The 21,818-nt window shown below is 48.6% G+C and overlaps 2 protein-coding genes, 1 long non-coding RNA gene and 1 pseudogene across 4 annotated transcripts in view; 1 reads left to right on the forward strand and 3 right to left on the reverse strand.

The window, feature by feature from the left end:
* Positions 1-21,818, forward strand: part of LOC308548950 (histone H2B type 1-C/E/F/G/I) — a 329,370-nt gene that overhangs the window by 181,324 nt on the left and 126,228 nt on the right. The window lies entirely within an intron of this gene.
* Positions 2,295-10,691, reverse strand: BTN3A3 (butyrophilin subfamily 3 member A3). Its single transcript, XM_081122098.1, has 7 exons — positions 10,355-10,691; positions 8,425-8,706; positions 6,978-7,124; positions 6,847-6,867; positions 5,530-5,553; positions 5,105-5,128; positions 2,295-3,206 (listed from the first exon to the last, which is right to left on the reverse strand). The coding sequence occupies exons 1-7, from the start codon at positions 10,653-10,655 to the stop codon at positions 2,542-2,544; spliced, it is 1,464 nt and encodes a 487-aa protein (XP_080978224.1). The 5' UTR covers positions 10,656-10,691; the 3' UTR covers positions 2,295-2,541.
* On the reverse strand, positions 11,917-15,926 carry LOC308549468. The gene is made up of 3 exons (XR_013997758.1): positions 15,775-15,926; positions 14,130-14,497; positions 11,917-13,985 (listed from the first exon to the last, which is right to left on the reverse strand). It is a non-coding gene; the product is annotated as an uncharacterized lncRNA (long non-coding RNA).
* On the reverse strand, positions 21,184-21,792 carry LOC308549466 (vesicle-associated membrane protein 4 pseudogene; annotated as a pseudogene). The gene has a single exon. The product of its transcript is annotated as a vesicle-associated membrane protein 4 pseudogene (transcript).

Here is a 21,818-nt window from a genome sequence, read left to right on the forward strand (position 1 = left end):
CGCAGTCCCAGGATTTCCAGGGGCCGCTCGGAGCCCAGGATTGGCCGGCGGCGGGCCAGGCAACCAATAGCATCGCCGAGTTTTCTCCTCACCAGTTGCTGGGTAGAATACACAGACCCTGCTTAAGTATTAAACAGCCTCAACTGCAAAGAGCCTTTGAGATGATCTGGCGATTTTAGTTCCCTTTTCTCTTTTCAGAGGCAATGCAATTTTTTAAAAATTTTTATTTTGCACAGCAGTGCGATTCCATGTGGATTTTGGCTTCGCTGCTAACTACGAGGACAGAGGCCTGTATGTGTACACCTGCAACACGTGTGTGTGTGTGTGTGTGTGTGTGTGTGTGGTTGGGATTGGGATTGGGATTGGGATTGGGATTGGGATTGGGATTGGGATTGGGATGGGCCGGTGTTGAGGGGGACATAAGCACCCTCTTTCCCAAGCCAAGGAATCTCTTGCAAGTTTCTGAACTCTGAGGGGCCAGAGAGAGATGGGGGTACACAGGGAGGGGCTGGGGTTAGAGAATGGAGCCAGCAGCTGTGATGGAGACCCTGGGACTCATTCAGAAACTTTGAAGTGAGAGACCTGAGGATACTGAGCGAGAGTCCAAAGCCCTTTCTTCCCCTCCACAGGTGGCACTCCAGTGCCCTCAGGACAATGGCAGTGGAGAAAGACTTCCTGTCTGCCACTTGATGGTCCGGTGGGGCCCAGCACCCCTACACCCACACAATGCTCCCTTCCTCTGCCCTGCAGATCCCAATCTGGCCATTGTGTACATTTTTTCTACAAGAATCTTCCCAAGGCACAATTCTTAACATTCCCACATGTGCCTACATGCTTTCTCTGGAGGCCTCTCATTCCCTCCTGACTCAGTTTGACAAGCAATTAGCACACTAGCAATGACCCCACTAGCAATTATTCCATGACTGGGGCTCTGTTCCCCATGACATTCCCTTCACCTGAATTGTTCTCTCACATCTGCCTCCTGCTATACTTATTCCGGTTGTTCCCAGCATGGAGGGCTCTCAGCTTCTACTGACAGCCATCAAAGAATGGCAACCTGGATCCCACCACTGCAGAAAACTCAATTCTGCCAACAATCAGAATTAGCAAGAAACAGACTGCTCCCTAGACCCCCCAGAAAGGGGCCCAGCCTGCAGACACCTTGAATTCAGCCCAGAGAGAACCATGCTGGGCTCTCACCTACAGAAATGTGAGGTAAGAAATTTGGGTTGTATTAGGACATGAAGCTTGTGGCTATTTATTACAGCAGCAACGCACAACAAATACATAAGGATTTTGTGAAAATGTTACCAGAAGATAAACTGTGACCCAGTGGTGAGTCACCTGTGGGAGCTGAAAATCTAGAAGAGTCTCAGTGGAAGAGTGAAGATTATTGACCAATTTATTTAGCAAATGTAACCTGACAGCCACCTGCAGGGTAGAGGGGACACAATGGTGAAGAGTCACAGTGACAATGCCGATGGCGGCTTTTCCCCAGGACGCACCAGTTCAAAGGAACCTCTGGTACCATCAAGGAATGACCAGCAGTGGAGTGTCCCTTGTCTGGAGATGGCTCTACACTGTGATAAAAATCCCACTGAAGTTCATCTAGCTCCCTTCTCCCCAAACTCAGGTTTCTCAGATGACCTTTAGGTATGAAGTCGGAGGGCTGGTTGGGCTCAGTGATCGCAGGTCACATGTTGGTTAAGAGGTTGGCCTCTAGTCCCTGCTCAGCCCTGTGTGACATGGTCACTGTGAATTCATCCCTGAACAAAGTCATTCTGCACAGCCAGGCAGTGAAGCTCTGGACCATGGCTCTGACAGTGGACCCTGAAGGAACCAAGTGGGGTGTGGCCTTCATAGTCACCTACAGTGACCTTTACCCTTGGTGCCCTGAGAAGGGAACCTCAGGACTGCACAGGACCCTGCCCAGCAGGAACAATGGCTGCTAGGAACCAACTAGAGGTAGAGGGAGGGGGCAGAGGCAGAACATCTTCCAGCAACAATGCTTTCTGTGTGACTTATATGTCACTTAACTTGGCCCTGTCTCAGTTTCCACACTTTCACTGAGGCACCTCACAGGGGTGTTGTGAGGATTAGTGAGTGAAATCAAAGAAGCACTCAGCACAGCACCCAGTACATTTTAAGTTATCTATAAATGTTACCTATGGTTGTTGGAAGTGAGCTGAGTCACCTTTGGAAAGTTAATTCCATTCCAGGCCACTTGTCTCCTTATTTGTCATGTGGGAAAATTGAATGAATATCAGAGAAGTGCTTTACTCAGTGAGTTTTTAGCAACTAATTTTTAAAAAATATATATCTTTATTGATTTCAGAAAGAGGAAGAGAGGGGGAGAGAGAGAGAGAGAAACATCAATGATGAGAGAGTCATCATTGATTAGGCCGCCTCCTGCATGCCCCCACTGGGGATTGAGCCCACAACCTGGGCATGTGGCCTGACAGGGAGTCAACTATGATCTCCTGGATCCTAGGTCAACGGTCAACGGCTGTGCCACCCTTGAGCAGGCGTATTTTCTTGCTGTTAAGGAGCCCTGGGCTGAGGCTGAGCAGGGAGAAGCAAAGACATTACTTCAGCCTGAGGGTCCCCATTGCTATCAGCTGAGCCTGAGGCCACTGTGGTCTCCAGGGAAGGGTCAGGCACAAGGGAACTCTCCACTCCTTTTGGTGCTGGGCAAATAGTCAAGGCAGTGGACTCCCTAGTCCAAATATCAAAAACAGGACACAGAGGACCAGAGAAGGAGGTGTTTGTGAAGGTGTAGATATGTGACCCATTGATGGCATTGTAGAATGATACCTCCCCCTTCTCATAGTCCAGGAAAACCCCCACTCTTTGAGGAGGGTTGGCAATTGTCAGTTTTGTCCGGGGGTCTGTGAGAGCCTGGAAGTCATTCCCCTCAGACCTCCCTAATGCCCAGAATCCATTCTCCGGTTTTGTTCTAACCCAGTCTTTTCTCTCCACATCCTCTCTACACACCCCAATATGCCACTCTTTCCTGTCCCCCACGTCCACCTCCCAGAAATGTCTGCCCGTTGTGAAGCTCTCACAGCCCAGCACACAGAAATTCATGCAAAATCTCTTGGGAGTGTCTGGCAGCCTCTGCATGGTGTCTGCCAGCTGCAGGCTCCTCTGGTCCTCGAAAACAAAGAGATTGGGGTGCGCAGTGTCCACGTCCAGAAACACATCAGCTGCAGAGGGTTCAGATGGTGTGGGGTCAGCCATGGTGCCTGGACCTCAGAGCCTCAGCCTTCAAGGTCTGGTTCTGGCTGAGGAGCCCTGACCCAGATCCTGAGGTCCCCAGCCTGGCCTGGATGTGACCCTCAGCAATACCAAGAGAAACAGGAGGCGCCTTTTGTCTTGGGGAAGGGGAGGCTGAGGAAGCTTGGGGTCTGCTAACCTGCCTCTTCAGCTAGTGCCTTCCTTCTACCTTTTTCCTGTTTCCCTCCCCAAATGTCCATGCCCACCTGTGCTGTATAGTCACATAGACTCAAATTCCAGCCCTTGCTCTACCCTCCTGAGCTGGATGACTTCCTTTTCTGCACAGTCTCTTTTTACACAACAAACGCTAGGTAGTATCTTGGCTGTCAATTTGATATCTGTAAAATGGTAGTAAAAATACTGATTTCTAGGGTAGAATAAGATGAAATGTGCCATATTTAACCCAAGGCTGGTCATGGAGGAAGTGCTGGGTGTGATAATAGAGACCATGTCTCTGCTGTGCCTGGGGCCATGCTGGGAGCTCTATGTGCTCTGGGGTCCATTCCCCAGCTGTCCCACCCTCTCTGGCCCCAGGAAGGAGTCCTTTTTGGACAGCATCACTGGGCTCCCTTGCCTCTGGTTACCTGTTGGGTTTGGCCAGGGCAGGTACTAGCTGAAGACTGGAAGAGAAAGGAAAGAGAGGCACAGCACTGCCTTCCCACCTCCTCCCATGGAGAAGCTCTAACAAAGCAGGACTCTTATCAGGCAGCCTCTCCCTGAGCCCAGCCTCCCCCGGGCTCCAGTGAAGGCTCCCTGTCCCTCTGCTGAAGGGAGGTGACAATTCCCACTGTTGTGAGCCCTGGGGCAGCATTCATCCTTGATTTCCCTCAATACCCCCCTCCCCCCCCAGAAGTAGTTCCTTCCCTACCTTTGTTAATCACTGTGTTGATTCTCTGCGAAGAAAACCAACTCCATGTCTGTGTCATGAATTTCCTTCACCTCTTCATGCTGTGACCTGTGGCCCACCTCACTGTCCTTAGCAAGCACAGCAAAGCCTTTGGGTGATGATTATGTGTGTTCCTTAGATGTAGCCATAAACATTTCTGTTAGTAACAGCTACAGTGACATGACTGAGATCAACACCAAACAGGGGATGGTATTGGTTATAAAGAATCATCCATCTCAGGACCACCGGGAGGTTGGTCTGGTGCTACCACATTCTTTGTCCATTTCTCCTGTCAATCATTTGTACCCAAGTTATACTATAAAACACTATAGCAACAAGTCTGTTAACTGCGAATAATCTGTGGAGATTGTGGGGGCGTCTATCTCCTTGGACTCTATTCCCCTGAGAGTAAATTACCCCACAATACAGTCTGTTATGTTCTAAGGAGTTGCCAGCATCATTTTTAAGTCTTAAGAACCTTGCCCTTGCCACAGTCATTACCATCAAAGAGCTATTTTGACCAAGCCATTGCTGTTTTGACCGATGCACATTCATTACCTCACCTAGTCTTCACCTCAACCCTGACATAGTGGGAATGACCACCGTCATCTAACGAGGAGACTAAACCTCAGAATCCTTGCACAACTTGAGGGCACACAGGCACACAGGGCAGGAGGGGACAGAGCTTGGTCAGGTCACATCCTCACTCTCCTGCCCCTTCCTCCAGCTCCAGCCCTCAGCCTCCTCCTTCCCACACACACCTGGGGAAGCCCAGGACAGCAGCTGCCCCTGGTTCTCTGGGGTCTCGGCAGCAGATGGGCCCACCTTGGAGACCAGGACCTCAAGTCACCCACCCAGAACTCTCCCAGTGAAGAGTTAGAGAAGAAAAGGGAGCAGGGCCCTGGGGTGGTTGTCCTAGAGGACACACAGTGGTTCACTCACCAGGTTGGTAGGTGGTCTTCAACACTGAAAGGAAGGAGACACAGACAAGGAAAGGCCATTAGTTCTGTCTTCCCCCCCTCCACTCTCCTCACTGAGCCTCTTCTGCTTTCCTCCCTCTTTTCCAACATCCAGTTTCCTTCAAGTACAGCTTGTGGATCAGGCATAAAACCTCGCTGAGTGTTGGGCGCCCCTTCATCACCCTGGGGCTGTGGGCGCCATGGCCAGGCTTTTCCCAGGAATGGGTGTGTCAGCAGGGTGAGGGGACACTGCATGTGGAAGGTCCTCTCTGGGTGTCCAGAAAGGAGGGGGTGGGACTCCACAGAAAATGAGCCTCTGAGCTGGATGTGATTATCACACACCAGCACAGAGAGGGGTAAATGCTTCCTACACAGGTGCCAGGAAACCAGAGAGGTTGAGTCACTCACCAGCATAGTCCTGAGCCTTCTCACCTGCAAGGGAAGACGGGCAGAGAGTCACCTGAACTGTCATTTTTGAGTCAGTTTCTGTCTCTTCCTTTGCTGGCATCTACTGTTTTGTCTTGGCCTCCCCACCCTTCCTGCCTCTCCCTCTGCCTGTTTGATTCCCTGATCCCCCCTCCTCTTTGAAATCAACTGCATCCAATGACCCCACAGGCACCGTGTAGGAGCTTTCCCAGCTGTCACCCCAGATCTGTTTTGTATGAATCTATACACAGTCACCCTCTATCTGAGGTCTCACTTTCCGAAGTTTCAGTTACGTCCCCTCAACCCCTGTTGGAATGTGTTAAATGGAAAATTCCAGAAATAAACAATTTATAAGCTTTAAATTGTACATCATTCTGAGTAGGGTGATGAAATCTGCTTCCATCCATCTCCAACCTGCCAACACGTGAACCATCCCTTTATCCAGCAGGTCCACCCTGTGTACCTCCCCCTGTTAGCCTCTTAGGAGCCTCCTGAGATCAGGTCAGCTGTCCCAGTGTCACAGTGCTTGTGTTCACGTCACCCTTATTTGACTGAGTAAGGGCCCCAAGGTCCAGAGCAGTGACGCACGCAACTCAGGTTTGCCAGTGACGAGCCTTCCTTCCAGTGAAAAGCAAACATCGGGGTACACACAGGGTGTGGAACTATCCACGGTTTCAGGCATCCACTGGGGTCAGGATCCCACCCCTGGGGTAAGTGGTGCCCATCTCAGTCCTGCACCTGAGCACAGGCTCGCCCTGTGGGTACTGGATGGAGATGTGTGCTGGGGTCCATCTATCTCAATCTGCGTTATTTCCCGCCTACTTCCAAAAGAAGTGGGAAATTAATGAGAAAACTTCAGGTGCTATTGTTTTTTCAGCAGTTAAGATAAACCCTGACAGCTGAGGCTGGAGCCACTCCTCTCGCTAGGAGACACTCTCCTCTCTCCTTCTGCTTCCCCTGAGCAGCTACAGATGCGGTAAAGCAGCAGGCGGGAGGGCAGGCTGCACGCACTGAGCCCATCGCCCCCTTTCCTTTCTGGGGCTCCCTGGACATCCCCGTATGAGGGGCCCCTGGTGCAGACAGACCGAAGTCCCTTCCTGCCCCGAGAAAGGCCCCTGCCCTGGGTTCCCCAGGGGTGAGGAAGGGGCTGGAAATAGCAGAGCAGAGTCTGAGGTGCGGGTCCAGAGTATCACCTGCCTGGTACTGGCTGTGTCTCCATTTTGCAGGAAAAATGGGAGGAGCTGGTCACATGCATAAGGCAGGGAACCCAGAACCTGCGAGGCCGGTATCAGGACTTACCGAGTTCTTCCTGCAGCTTCTCTGGAGATAAGAAGAAAAAAAGCCCTGTTATGGGGATAGAGGGGAGGACCCGAGGGGGGTGCCTCCCCACTATGGGGCAGGGAGGTCGCCCTTCCTGCCCCCTGGCTCACCTTTGGCACTTTTCTCTGCCTCCTTCTCCTGCCACAGGGCTTGGATTCTCTTCTGCTGTCGCCACAGGAAGACACCAGCCACCAGCAGAGCCAGCAAGGTGACCCCGAAGGCCGCCTGCCAGGGCTCCGCTCTCCAGAAGAAGGGACCTGCAGAGGGACAGACTCAGCTGCCCGCCAGGCGGGGCCCTGGGGTATCTCTGGAGGTGAGGTCACCTCTCTCCCCCCAAAGGATCCCAGAACTCTTTCTGTACATGATAAATTTTATTTTCTTGAAATGTCTGCCTCTCACATGGAGATATTTCAAATATCAAAAAATATATGTACAGAGCAGTGAAGTCTCCCCTCCACTCCCTCGTCCCTCCCCCATTTATCAGCTTCTCATCAGTCAGCTTAACATGAGGATGAAGGATGTGAACTTTGGGGTCGGAGGGCCTGGGTTCAAATTCTGGGTCTTCTGCCTGACCTGCTCTGTGACCTTGTACTAATGACTTGACCTTTCTGTTCCTGGTGTCCTAGCTGGTGAAAGGATTAAGTTAAAGCTTATAAAGTGCCTGACACACAGTGAGTGCCATGCACGTCTTTATTAAATCTAAAAAACATAAATATATTCTCATTTTTCTTGCTTACACCAAAGACAGCATCCCTACAAGCTGGGCTGCATCCTGGGTCTCGGGGACCTTTCTGCATCAGCACGGAGAGCAGGTCCGTGTTTCCTCCACACTGCAGCCCACTGCACAGGAGCCCCCTGCTGGGCCTTGGCTCGGTCTCTAGCTTTTATTATTATAGTTGATGCTCTAAGAAGTAACCTTGTACATGGGCCATTTCATACAACCCAAGCTGATCTGTCAGATGAAACCCCAGAAGTGGGATTTAGGATCAATAAATAATTTGGATAAAGGTTGTTCTATTGTCCCCAATGGAAGATGTGACAATTTATACCAAAAATATACCAAATTATAGCCACAAACGTCTAAGAGTGGCTGTCCCCCCACCACCCTGCCATCGGCTGTGTTACCAACCACCTTGCTTTTCCTACTGTTGCCAGTCTCCCAGGTGGAACCGGTTCCCTACTCAGTGAGACTGGGATCCTGCTGTGAGGTAATTTCCTTTCCTGTGAACTGATAACTTAGGCTCTGGGCTCATTTTCTACTGGGCTGTTTTATGTTTTAACAAGATCAGCCCTTTCTCCAAGACGTGGTTGTACCTATATTTTCCCATGTGTTTGCCGATCTTTACCACTTGCCCCCAATTCCTGTTGGGTGTCACAGTTTGTAACATGCAGAAAATATGGAAAGATGTTTGTGACATAATCAGCTTCATGGGGAAAGAAGCAGCCAGGTCCCTGCTCTGTGCCTCATGTTCCCTGCAAAGACCCAAGTCAGCAGCACACAGTCAGGCCTCCTTCCCCAGTGTCCACAGCTAAGCAGAGTGTCGAGCAGGGACTCACCTGCAATGGAAAGCCTGGCTGTCTTTTCCTGGCTGAGCAGGGGATTTCTGATGATACAGGAGATCTCCTTCCCAGAGCCATCTTTCAGGATCACAGAAGATGTGGCTGCATATAGACCTGTGGGATCTGTAGCCACAGGTGAGGCCACAGCTGGCAAGCTCTGTCCCCTGTCATCTCTCCACTCCACTTGGGGCTGTGGATACCAGCCTGCAGACGTGCACTCCAGACAGATCCCTCCATCTTCATAACCTTTCATTTTAATGTGAACATCAGAGCCCAGGGCTGGGGAAGGAAAAGTGAGCCTGATTATGGGGACTCCTCTGTATTGGTGAGGATCCCATCAGGAATGAGGAGCTCACTTGCACTAGGTACCACAAGCAGGTTCACTAAGGAGCTGTTTACAAAGTGTGTTGTGCAGTAGGGACTGTTCCATGATGTGACCACTACCTGACCATCCCTGGACCTCATAGTAGATCTAGCTAGACGTTGGCCTAAACAGATGTTGTTTCCCCTAAAATCCCTTAGAGACAGCTGGATCCCTCCTCCATGCCCCAGGCTGCTGGTTCCTAAAACTGGCCCTCACCCTGCCCTAGGCAAGCGTGTAAGTCCTTCCCCTTGTCTGGTGGGTCATGTTCCAGTGCTCCAATATCCCCTGCCTGTCATGCATAAGCCTGAGCCTTTGCCATGTGGTGGAGAGGACATGCATGTGGTACTGCTGCCTAAAAGGCTGTTCCTTGTATGTAAGGCACCTTGTTAAATTCTTGATATAATGAATCTATTGATGACACCATTTTTCTCTGGTCTCTGGACTCAGGAAAACTTTACCATAATGTTGTGGAGAGGGAGGAAAACCTTCATGGGAGAGAGCTGAGCCAGGGCCAGGACAGTGGAGCTGTTACCACCAGTCCCTAAACTCTCAACCCAAGCTGAGGAGGGAGGAAGCCTTTGAAGACCTGCAAGGACAGAGTCCTATAGGGAAGGCTTTCTTAAGAGGAGCTGTGGTCTCCAGGAAGGGACTGTAGCTGGCTGAGGGGGACCTGCAGGGAGAAAGACAGGACCCTCCACACCCATCTTCCTTCCTCTGCGAGGCTCCTCAGTGACCAGCCCGGGCAGAAGCCACAGGGCAGGGTTGTGCCCTGAGAAAGAGAAATGCAACCCAGTCGGGTGGACGTGAGCGATTTCATGGAACACCAGCATCAGACAAGGGTGTGTTGTCCCTGTGATGAGTGAGAACAAAACCACCACCACTCAGCCATCGGGTCTGAGCACAGAGAACATGAAGTGTCCAGACCACAGCAGCCAGCAAACCTCCCGTCCTGGCTCAGTGGCCAGTTACATCCCCACACCATCCCGACAGCATCCACCCAGAGCCAAGCCCTCCTTCCATAAGCCCAACTCCCCTATCAGCCCAAATGTTATGCAAGTCTCCCTGACACCTTCTCGTTGAGACACCCCTTGGTTTCCACATGGGTGCATCTCCCTCACTGCAACACGGACTAGACTCAACCTGTTCAACTACAGGTGTGATCCTGGGCCTTGGTTAGAGGACATGGGCAGCACAGGTGATGTCCCTGCACTTCAGCCTCCCTGGACCACAGCCCTGTGCACCTGGAGGGCCCGTGGCCACTGTCTGGCACAGCTGAACCCAATCAACTGTGTGCCCCCCACTGAGGGGAGGTTTTCTCATCCTTCCTACTCCTGACCCCACCTCGCTGTTTAGACCCTGGTGGTCAGCATGAGGGGCTCTTCACCTGACACAGGAGGAACCCTTCCTAGAGGAAAATGTGGGTCTGTCAAGGGCCCCAGAGAAGCAGAGTTGGAGGCTGGGAAACAGTTGCTGCTGAGTTGCTGGAGGTGCTGTGAGGTGGGCTTTGAGCCTCTGTCCCCAGGCCCCATGGCAGAAGGAGCTCAGAACAAACCTCAGACTCACCTGCAACCTTCAGCTCCACCTGGGCTTTTGCATTGAAATCACCATCTTGGAAATAACACACGTAGATTCCACTGTCAGAGGCTCGGAGGTTGCGAATCAAGAGAACATTCTTTCCCTCAGTGATGTACTGTCTTAAAATGGAAGTTCTCCCTCGATACTCTGGTATCTGTATTTCTTCCTTGCCATGTGCATATGCATACACCACCTGCTTGAGGCTGGGTCGCACCCACATCAGCTCCATGGTCTCAGCGCTCATCTCTGGGGACAGCTGACAGGGCAGCTCAGCATCTTCACCCACCATGGCCAGGATGGGCACAGGGTGTCCAATCACAGCAAACTGTGCTGGTCAGCAGAAGGGGGTGCTTCATTAGAGGGGGTTGGGGCCAGAGGGTAAGGGGGTGTCCCAGGAAGGGAGGGGGAGGTAAGAAACACCTAGGCAGGCACTCCTGACATCACAGAAGTACAGTCTGGATGGGCCTTCCAGGTGTGGGGAGGAGCCCAAGGTTCTGACTGGGCTCTATAGGTAACACTCCACATACATAATGCAGAACCTTTCCCTACCTGAGCAGGGGGTGAGCAGCTGGACCAAGGCGAGGCACACAGGGAGGTCCAGCAGATGGAAGGCCAGGGACCTCACCATTGTTACCTGCTGAGCAGACAGAGAGGCTCCAGAAGGAGAAATGACGACCTGGAAGATGGAGAATTCCACATGGAGTCTTCTGCCTCCCTAGGGCAGACTCGGGGTGCAACCCCCATCACTGGTGACCACAGGGCTCCTCTGAGATGTCTGCTTGGGAGTCTTTAACCTTTGATGCCAACGTGGGAAATCACCCATAAAACATGTAACGTGAAATGTGTGTCCCTTAACCCTAGTCACCAGGAGATCCTTGGCTCCACTGTCCAAATGTGCTCAGAAGCCCTCCCTTACCCACACTTCCTGGGACAGTCAGGTCCAGGCCTCCACCATCACACTCATTATGCAGGACCCTCCTCTCTGAGTCCCCAAGTCCACTGGTGCCCCCTACAGTCTCTGCTCAACACCACAGCCAGAACTTTGCTGACTCACACCAGGTCGCCCCTTTGCTCAGTCCCTTCCAGTGCTCCCATTTCACTCAGAGCAGAAGCTGAAGTCCTTTGCACCATATAATCTTAGAATTATTTGAATGTTCTATATTTTTAAAGTTTTTTGAGTGGGGAATATATTTCCACCTATTTTGGAGGCTATTTTTTAATTTTATTTTATTGTTTTGATTATAGACAAATTTGAATTAAAAAATAAATTTAAATAATTCATAAAGGTAATTATATACTGTGTTCCATATGAATATAAATATTTCTGGACATATTTTGACCAAATAAATATGCATAATGACTTAAAATGCTTTATCCTTTGACCCACAAATTCCACTTACACGAATTAACCTTAATGAAAAAAAACCAGGCAGTAACACAAGGATTTATGTTTAATGTTGTTCATCATAGTAAATCTGCAATAGCAAAATGTAGATACAATTTAAACACCCAAATTAAATCCGACTTTGTTATAATTATAAATAAAAAACATTTATCCAAAACCATGATTCCTAAACCTACAGCTAAGATAATACTCAATGGTGAAAACCTGAAAGCTTTTCCTCTAATGTCAGGAATAAGACACGCTTGCCCACTATCACCCCTTCTACTCAGCACAGTATTGGAAGTCCTACCTAATGTAGTCAGAAAAGTCAAAGAAATAAAAAGCATACAAATCAGAAAGGAGGAAGCAAAACTCTCACCAGGTGCAGAAGACATGATACGACAGATAGAAAAGCCTGAGGACTCCACCAAAGAACTATGAGAACTAATCACTGAACTCAGTAACGTGGCAGGATAGAAAATCAGAAACCTGCTGCATTTCTATACAGCAATAATGAAAAATCAGAGGAAGAATTGTAAAAATTCATTTAGAATTTCATCAAAAAGCATAAGTACCTAGAAATAGATGTAACCAAAGAGTGGAAGGACCTGTGGTCTAAAACTACAGGACACTGAAGAAGGAATCGGAAGAGGGTACAAGGAAATGGAAGGGGCACTGTGCTCATGGGCTGAGAGGATTCACATTGTCACATGTCCTTACTGCCTGAAGCAATACACAGGTTCAGACAATCCCTATTAAATACCCATGGCCTTTTTCTCAATCCTAAAATGTATATGGAACCACAAAAGACCCCAACTAATGGAAGAAACCTTGAGAAAGAGCAACAGTGGAGAAACCACCTTCCCTGATATGAAACTATATTACAAGGCTACACAAATAAAAACAGCGTGGTTCTGGCATAAATACAGACACATAGTTCAATGTGAGAAATGGAGAGCCCAGAAATGAACCCTGACTTATATGTTCAATTAATCTGCAATAAAGGAGGCAGGAATATACAATGGGGTGAAGACAGTCTCCTCTAAATGGTGCTGGGAGATCTGGACAGATCAGTTTCTTACACCACATACAAGACTAAACACCACATTCAAAGCGGATGAAAGATTTAAATGTAAAATTCAAAGCCACAAAACTAGAAGAAAACGTCCACAATAAACTCTATGAGAACGCTCTGAGTAACATCTTTTTGTATGTGTGTCCTCAGGCAAAGGCAACAAAAGAAAAAATAAACAAATGGAACCATGCCAAGTTAAAAAGTTTTTGCACAGTGAGGGAAATTTTAACAAAACCAAAGGACAACATACTGAATGGGAGAAGATATTTGACAATGAGACATGAAATAAGGGGTTGCTATCCATCGTTTATATATAAACCCATACAAAGTACTGTACAAAAATCCAATCCAAGTTAAAAAATGGGTAGAGGACCTGAATAGACGTTTCTGCAAAGAGGAGGTCCAGATGGCCAGCAGATGGGTGGACTGGAAATCCCTCTACCGTCAGACAATGTTGTTTATCTATTCTCCAACTCTTGTATCTATACACTGGTTCAGATTTTTCTATGTTTCAAATAATTCTCTAATGAACAGCTTTACATATAAATATTTAAGACACACACACATCTCTTTGAAATCTCTTAGAACACATTCCCAGGGTTGATCAGGAGGGACTGTAAAAGGCCTTTGCTCGTTTCTGGCCACAGGAAGTCCCTAGGAACATGCAGTTGTCGAGCTCCTTCATTCCGCTTGTCTCCCTGCCACAGATTTCGGAACTTGGGCCTTACCTTGCCCTGCCTCTGTGCTTCCACCTGGGCCCTCACCTGAAGACTCACACTTACCCTTGGCACTTCCAGCTGAAAATCATGGAACGAAGAATGCCAGTATGGTTGAGTCTCTGATGCGGAAGTGTGGGGAAACCGAAAGCTTGTTCAGGACAGGAAACAGTGCAAACCCTCTTTTGAAAGCAGTTGTTTTGTGATTGACTCAGAGCAGTGTCTCATCAGTTGTTGGGCAGAAACCAGGGGCAAGGTTAGTGTGAAGGTACACTCGGTATTGGGTGGTAGCAGTGAGGACCAGCTCCAGCACTGATCTCCACACTCCGCGTCTCTCTGTGTGTTTACCATGTTGACCCACTCCTGGGGGTGGGTGTATGATCAGGTCTTTATTACATACGTCTGCTTTCTTTCCTTTATATCAGAATGGACTTAGCAGCAGAACTAAGACAAATGAACAGATGTTAATGTGTGAGAAGAACTTGTATGTTAATTGTACAGTCGTTGTGGCCCTTTGCTAACATTTTCTACAGCAGAGCCCAGTGAAAGCATGAACAGAAAGACACAGAAAAACTACACTCACGACACCTTTTGTGGCACCTCAGATATTCAGGTCTCAGGTCTATTCCCAAGTAGTACAATTTTCAGGTTTCCAGAGGCAGTGCTGTCAGGGACCGATGGGCATGTTGTACATTTTTCAGAGAATTTTCATTTGGGGTGTTGCTGAGAAGATTCATCCATTCTCCATCCTTCTCTTTGCTGCATTTGGATTTTCAGGTTATTTATTTCTCCTTGCCTGCAGCTGTCTGTAGCTTCTGTTTACAGTGAACATTGTGTTACACATGCTGACTTCATTGTACACTAATCTTCTGTTTATCTCGGTATCCTTGATTACTCATCTGATGCCTTGAAAGTTGCAGACATCAGTGCACTTCCCCCTGGGTGCTTCCACACATCTATGAAGCAGAACACAGTTCTGAAATGCCCGAAGCACCAATGTTGTGTTTAAAATATAAATGTAGGAGGCATGCTGTCCCTCCAAGGAGCATGCTCACGCCTATGGACAGAATAAACTGACGAACAAAAGAGACACAGAGACGTGGAAGCAAGCAGCAGACTGACATATATCAGAGGGAATGGGGGTGGGCTGGGAAGAGATTAACCAAAGAACTTCTATGCATAACCCATGGACACAGATAATAACTCAGTAAATGCCTGGTGACAGGGCAGAAGTGGGGTAAAAGGGGCCAATGGGGGAAATATTTTCAACAATAAAGATAAATTTTTAAAACATGGCTTGCTGCCTGAAATCATAGCAGTAAAATGGGAACATTCCAGTCTTGCTTAGAGGGTCCAGGTGACTTTGACATAGAGAAGCAGCCTAATTTCCAACGTAGGTCTGAATGTCCAATATGGGATTTCTGGGCAGAACGCTGCATAGCTCTTTAGAGTTTCCAAGGAAATAGGGTCCTAGGTTCACTTATTCAGACCTTTACGTGATGCTGGGAGACAAATTGTGTGAAATGGGACAATAAATATAGCAAGGTCGAACTTTCATTAGAGAAACTCTGTATTTTGCAGATAATCTCATTGGCTTTCTGTGTCTGTGTGTGGGGGGAAGGGGTTGAGTATTGTCAGCCAAAAGAGAGATGTCCTCCAGAAATGCTCTTCCTTCCCAGCTGCAGGGATGGTAATGTCTAACTGAGTCGGGGCACCCCCTAAAGGCTCATCCATGCACTGAAAGAAAGCAGAACATGCCTTTCAATCAAAAAATAGACTGTACCTGAGGCCAATTTGTGGAAATCGAGAAGTTTGACTTCAGGATATCCAGTCTCCACTTGGTGTCAGTTTCAGAAGCCCAGGGCAAGGCCCAGGCAGGGCCCTTCTCTCTTACACATTTGCATACTTGAGGGAGTACAGTTAGTGACAGAGGCAGGGGCCCAAACCACTGGTCCAAGGACAAGAGAGACACACACACACAGAGACAGAGAAATCACCGTCCTCATTCACCCTAAAACTCACTAGTTCTGTTCTGTGACACTGCAGCTGAGTCTTCTGTTTCCACTGTGGGGATTGTGAGTACCCTCAGAAGACCTCATCTGACTGTGCCGGTCTCCACTCCCAGGGCGCCTGTCCCCACAGTCCCTCCCCTGTACCAGCCTATTTCCTAGTCATCGGCTTCACATTAGCGAGCCTTCCAGTTAATTGAAGGAGAAAGGTTAGCCAAACTTACCGTCACAACCCGAGACCCGTGTGTCTCCTCAGGAGCATGGGAGGCAGTTTACCAGCCTCCTCTCCTCTGTCCTCACCACTAAACGGCTGTCCTGCTTTTCGCTTTTCGTGTCTGTGTATCCCCAGGCTTTGAATCCATGGGGTCAGGAGCTCAGAGTCCCAGAGAAGCAAAGAGCCACTGACCTGCATACAATGGAACCTTTCCCTTCTGCAGGAAGATGGGCTTTAGGGCCTTGTTTGTAGAACAATGGAAGGAAACCCTAATTTCCCACGGCAAATATGTCCTGACAAAAATGACTGGGGGAGAGGGGAAGCAGAGTGACTGGGGCAGCTAAAGCCTCAGAAGAGGGAACTGGTGTCAGAGGAGGGAGGTTAGGGAACGAAGGCCAGTGGTTGCCCTGGGTGGCTGCTTAAGGTTTCTGCTGGCTGAGCTCCGGTCACTTGTTTAGAAAGGAGCTTGTCTGTCACCTGGAGGCCGACTGCTCCTCCATGGGAGTCCGTGCTTAGCCTATTTTCTGATCCACTGGTTGTGCACCATCTCAGGCAGGTGCAAGTTAGATAATTGCCACTAATTGTTTTCAGGAAGTAGCCCTACAGAGAAGGCTGCTCTCAGTGGGTGAGCTCAGACTCAGGCCACATGGAGACCAGTGTTGGAAAGGAGGGCTTCCAGGGAAGCAACGCACAGCACAAGTAATTAAAATTCACCAGAAACTGTGTTGTTGTTTTTTAATTCTCACCTGAGGATCTCTTTTTATTGGTGAGAGAGAGAGAGAGAGGAAGAGAGAGAGGGAACACGCACTGTCCTGGGGTGGAATCGGCAGACATCTGGCACACGGGAAATGCTGCATCCAACCGAGACACCAGGCCAGGCCATGGCTTTTGAATGAGAAGGGTCCCTTAATGCAAGAAAAAGGAAGAAGGGAATCCTAACGAAGTGAATTCCCCAGGAAGAAAATGAAACCGGACATTACCTGCTTGTCTGCACTGTGGTTGTTGAGATGCCTCTTGCTCTGAGTCTCAAGGCTCCGCCAGGTGTTGCAAGTGAAAAGGCTCCTTAGTGAATCAGCGACCTGCAGTAACCTCAGCAGGTGATGTGAACACAACCCCTACCTGGGCAGGTCTTTATGGGCACTGAGCCCCAGGCCTGTAATTCTTTAGTAAAAGGTTACCTTCCCCTTAAGGAAGCCCTGTCCACTGTCCTGGGCATCTAGGGTAACACACTGTCCAAACGCCAGAACTGATCCTCTTTTTCAGGCCCCTCGGAGCATCATCACCCTCCAAGGAGCACCGGGTCTTGTTAACTCTCCTTTCTCCCACCTTTGTGAAATCCTTACGTTCCCTCCCTCACCCAAATGCAGAAGAGAAGCTGCAAAACTGTCGTTCTTGAGAGCATCTGAGATCTTGCTCCCTCAGTTTTGCTCAAATTAACTGTTATAAAAACTCTCTACAGGTTTCCAAGTCCTGCATTGACAGACATGAGAATCCAGTCTCCTGTTAAACCAGACATCAGACTTGCAAAACAAATTAAACAATGCCACATACCTCACTAGCATTTATTTCCCTTTGCAAACAAATTATTTTTAACAGCAACAAAAAAAGTTCTTTATATTACCCTGTAATCAGTTTATTACTGTCATTGAAATAGATTAATAAATACATCTTTAAAGGCTTTCAGTCCAACATAGTAAATATTAGCAGATATAAGCAAGAGCAAAAGCCCTTAGGGGCCCTCAATAATTTTTCAGTATTAAAGGCATCATGAGACCAAGAAGTTGAAAACCACTGGTCTCCCCACTGAACCTGGACCTTGTGATTAACCTGGTTCACTGCTCACCTGCTCAGCCAGGACCTTAAACCTCAGGCCATTCTCAGTGACCTAGAGTGTTTGCTGCAGGGACACCTGGGCCAGGCCAGACCCAGAGGTGTCCTTGTCATTGCTCCTTCTGTCTTGGTTTCTCATCCTTGGAGGCCTGGGGGCTTTACTGGGTGGGCTGGAAATCCGGGGGAGGGTGGGCATGGGCCTTGGATGCTGGGGTCCCCGGCCACCTTAACCACGCCAACAGCCAGGGCTCCTCCCCGCTCTCTGTCCCTCTTCCTCTGTCTCTGAGGTCCAGTGGTCGCTCCTCATCCCCTCAGGTCCTGGTGAATCCTGTTGTCCCCACCTGGAGTCCATGGCGTCTGAAGTCAACGCAAGTTCAATGCCGAACATGCCACCTGATGCTACAGCAGCAGGTTTTCAGCCTGTGGCTGTCTCCCACTTTCTTCTTGGTTGGGAGCCATGTGGAAGCACTAGTTTCCCTGAGACCGGTCCCTGCCCCATGGTGACAAGCAAATGAGGTACGACAGCAATAGCCTGATGAGGGAGATGGGGCTGGGGACTGAAAAGGGGGTTTCTAATTCCCCTCTGACTCAGTTTGACAAGCAATTAGCACACTAGCAACGTCCTCACTAGCAATTATTCCATGACTGGGGCTCTGTTCCCCATGACATTCCCTTCACCTGAATTGTTCCCTCAAATCTGCCTCCTGCTATACTTTTCTGGATGTTTCCAGCAGGGAGGGCTCTCAGCTTCTACTGACAGCCATCAAAGAATGGCAACCTCGGTCCTACCACTGCAGAAAACTCAATTCTGCCAACAATCAGAATTAGCAAGAAACAGGCTGCTCCCTAGACCCCCCAGAAAGGGGCCCAGCCTGCAGACACCTTGAATTCAGCCCAGAGAGAACCATGCTGGGCTCTCACCTACAGAAATGTGAGGTAAGAAATTTGGGTTGTATTAGGACATGAAGCTTGTGGCTATTTATTACAGCAGCAACGCACAACAAATACATAAGGATTTTGTGAAAATGTTACCAGAAGATAAACTGTGACCCGGTGGTGAGTCACCTGTGGGAGCTGAAAATCTAGAAGAGTCTCAGTGGAAGAGTGAAGATTATTGACCAATTTATTTAGCAAATGTAACCTGACAGCCACCTGCAGGGTAGAGGGGACACAATGGTGAAGAGTCACAGTGACAATGCCGATGGCGGCTTTTCCCCAGGACGCACCAGTTCAAAGGAACCTCTGGTACCATCAAGGAATGACCAGCAGTGGAGTGTCCCTTGTCTGGAGATGGCTCTACACTGTGATAAAAATCCCACTGAAGTTCATCTAGCTCCCTTCTCCCCAAACTCAGGTTTCTCAGATGACCTTTAGGTATGAAGTCGGAGGGCTGGTTGGGCTCAGTGATCGCAGGTCACATGTTGGTTAAGAGGTTGGCCTCTAGTCCCTGCTCAGCCCTGTGTGACATGGTCACTGTGAATTCATCCCTGAACAAAGTCATTCTGCACAGCCAGGCAGTGAAGCTCTGGACCATGGCTCTGACAGTGGACCCTGAAGGAACCAAGTGGGGTGTGGCCTTCATAGTCACCTACAGTGACCTTTACCCTTGGTGCCCTGAGAAGGGAACCTCAGGACTGCACAGGACCCTGCCCAGCAGGAACAATGGCTGCTAGGAACCAACTAGAGGTAGAGGGAGGGGGCAGAGGCAGAACATCTTCCAGCAGCACTACTTTCAGTGTGAATGATATATATCACTTAACTTGGCCCTGTCTCAGTTTCCACACTTTCACTGAGGCACCTCACAGGGGTGTTGTGAGGATTAGTGAGTGAAATCAGAGAAGCACTCAGCACAGCACCCAGTACATTTTAACTTATCTATAAATGTTAGCTGTGGTTGTTCTTTGAGTGTTGAAGTCCCTTTGTGGTCACCAGAGAATGTCACTGGACAGAGGACCTCACCCTGAGTGGATCTGCCAAGGGCCAGCTGGTAGTGTGTAGGTTCTTGACTTCATGCAGAACAAATTTCACAACAGGAGTGTAGGTGAATTTTAGAGGATTATTATTAAAGTTGGGGACAGTGAAACAAGGAAGGGTCATGGAAATGAGCCCTGGCTGGGCTGCTTTGGTTCAACAGAGCTCAGGGAAAAGCGCTGCCCACAGAGTTTAGGAGATGTGTGCTTGTGGTGGAAGAAGAGGGGTGGGAGGCACAAGGGAGAGTGTGGGCTGAGACCTTTGTTTTGAGGGGTCTAAAAGGCTGGGAGTTTGGGGAAGGTCTTAGGAGAGGATCTCAACAGAATATGCATCAGCTTTATGCTGATACCAAAATGAAATTTATTCTCTTGACTTCATCTGTCCTTGGGTGTGGTTGGCAAATGGCATGATTTGATTTCTGCTGTCTCCCTGATTAGGGTGATTTAAGCTATTGAAGCCCTGGTTGGGGAGGAGAAATGCAAAGTAGTTCCTCTTAAGTGTCCCTGGTTTAGGGAAGACAGGATTTACTACATGGCTGCAAACTGCTGTTTAAGTGTCTGTCTCAGTTTCCCTCTTCTGCTTGTCCTGGCTTACTAGCTTGTCTTAGTTCCAAGCCAGCTGAGTCACCTTAGGAAAGTTAATTCACCTTCTGCACGCTCCACTCCTTATCTGTCATGTGGGAAAAATTGAATGAATCTCAGTGAAGTGCTTCACTCAGTGTTTTGTTTTGTTTTGGACATTCTCCAATCATTTTATTATCTTGTTTCATGGTGCCATATTACTATGCCTTTCACACCGTTTACCATTCCCACTTCCATAATTCAAATGCCAAGAAATTACTACACATTCCCTTATACAGTCAAAAATAGACTTACTGGAATGTTTTTAGTCACAGCTGAAGGCAGCAGTGTTCATAGCACTTAGCTGTCGTTACACCCATAAACGTGGAAACTGCAAAGCAACTGTAACGAGAGAAGCGCTTTGCGAACATGGGTGGCCTGGCTACACAGGCTTCCTGACCCCCACCTGAGTGCAAGAGCACATGTCCTCAGGCCATGAAAGAAACGGTAGGAAATCTCCTATCAGTGTTGAACTACAGACACAGACAGTGAACTGGCAAGCATCTCGTTTCAGATTAGATCCTTGGAATGTGGCAAAACAGAGGCTGGCTGTCCTGGCCTTGAACATAATTATTAAAAGCACATTTTGCTAGAAAGGAAAATGATACTGGACATTCTCAGTGCTCCAGTTTGAAGTGATACTTGCCTCTTAGTTTCCTGAAAAAGAAGCTTTGAAAGTTATATACATGGGTTTCATTTAAATTATACAGCAGCCTGGCTGGGCTTGGCTCAGCGGTTGAGCATCGACCCGGGATTCTAGGCGATCAGGGTTCGATTCCCACTCAGGGCACGTGCCCAGGTTGCGGGCTACGATCAGTGACTCTCCCATCATTGATGTTTCTATCTCTCTCTCTCTCCTTCTCCCTTCCTCTCTCTGGAATCAATAAAGATATTTAAAAATAAAAATTTGTATCTTTAAAAAAATAAAAATAAATTATACAGCAATCTTTTATTATTATTATTGTCCCAGGCTTCGTTTAACGAAGATCTCCGTCATCAAATCAAGTGCGGTATTTCACAACTGTAAGAATGAAGATCACCAATAAAAGGATGACTGCAGCCAGCGCCATGATGGCTCTTAGTTTGCATCCACGCCACCACAACTGCCCCCGAAGCTGTTTGGATCTGTTGCTAAAAGCGGTTCTGTCATCCGATAAGCTTTCTGATTTGTCCTGAAGTTCATCTCGTCTCTCCCCTCTTTCAATTACCTTTGTGATATTTTCTTGCATGACATCAATAACTTCATCCACCTGGTTCTGAACATGCTTAATTTTATCATTTCTCAGAACAACTCTTGGTCCAGATGGTCCCCTTAGAAAAAAGTCCTCTTCTTCATCTGAATCATCTTCCAAAAGATTTCTCCTTTCACTTTTCACAGAACCAGTGACATCGTCATCATTTAGGTGGCGCTTGAACTTGGGAGGCATGTTTTTCTCACCCTACAGCACTCTTTTACTTCCCCGCAGAGTAAGAACGCAGCACCTGAGTCCCCGAGGAGGCCTCGTGTGGCGGGAAGCGAGCAGCCAGTGGAGCAAGAAGGCAGGGAGCTGAGGCAGTGGGCGTCCAGCCGGCGTGGCCACGCGGCCACAGCTGCCCCCGGGCTCATCCACTCAGTGTTTTTAGAAAGTACTTT

Source organism: Miniopterus schreibersii (assembly GCF_964146895.1).
Source record: "Miniopterus schreibersii genome assembly, chromosome: 19".
In the NCBI taxonomy this organism is placed as follows: Eukaryota; Metazoa; Chordata; class Mammalia; order Chiroptera; family Miniopteridae; genus Miniopterus; species Miniopterus schreibersii.

Coding starts and splice junctions, on each gene's coding strand:
- BTN3A3 (XM_081122098.1), bottom strand. CDS start 10,655: ATGGTGGGTGAAGATGCTGAGCTGCCCTGTCAGCTGTCCCCAGAGATG. Junction 5,554..6,846: donor GAAGCTGCAGGAAGAACTCG/GTAAGTCCTGAT, acceptor CTTCCCTTGCAG/GTGAGAAGGCTCAGGACTAT. Junction 3,207..5,104: donor GAAGACCACCTACCAACCTG/GTGAGTGAACCA, acceptor AACCCTCTGCAG/CTGATGTGTTTCTGGACGTG.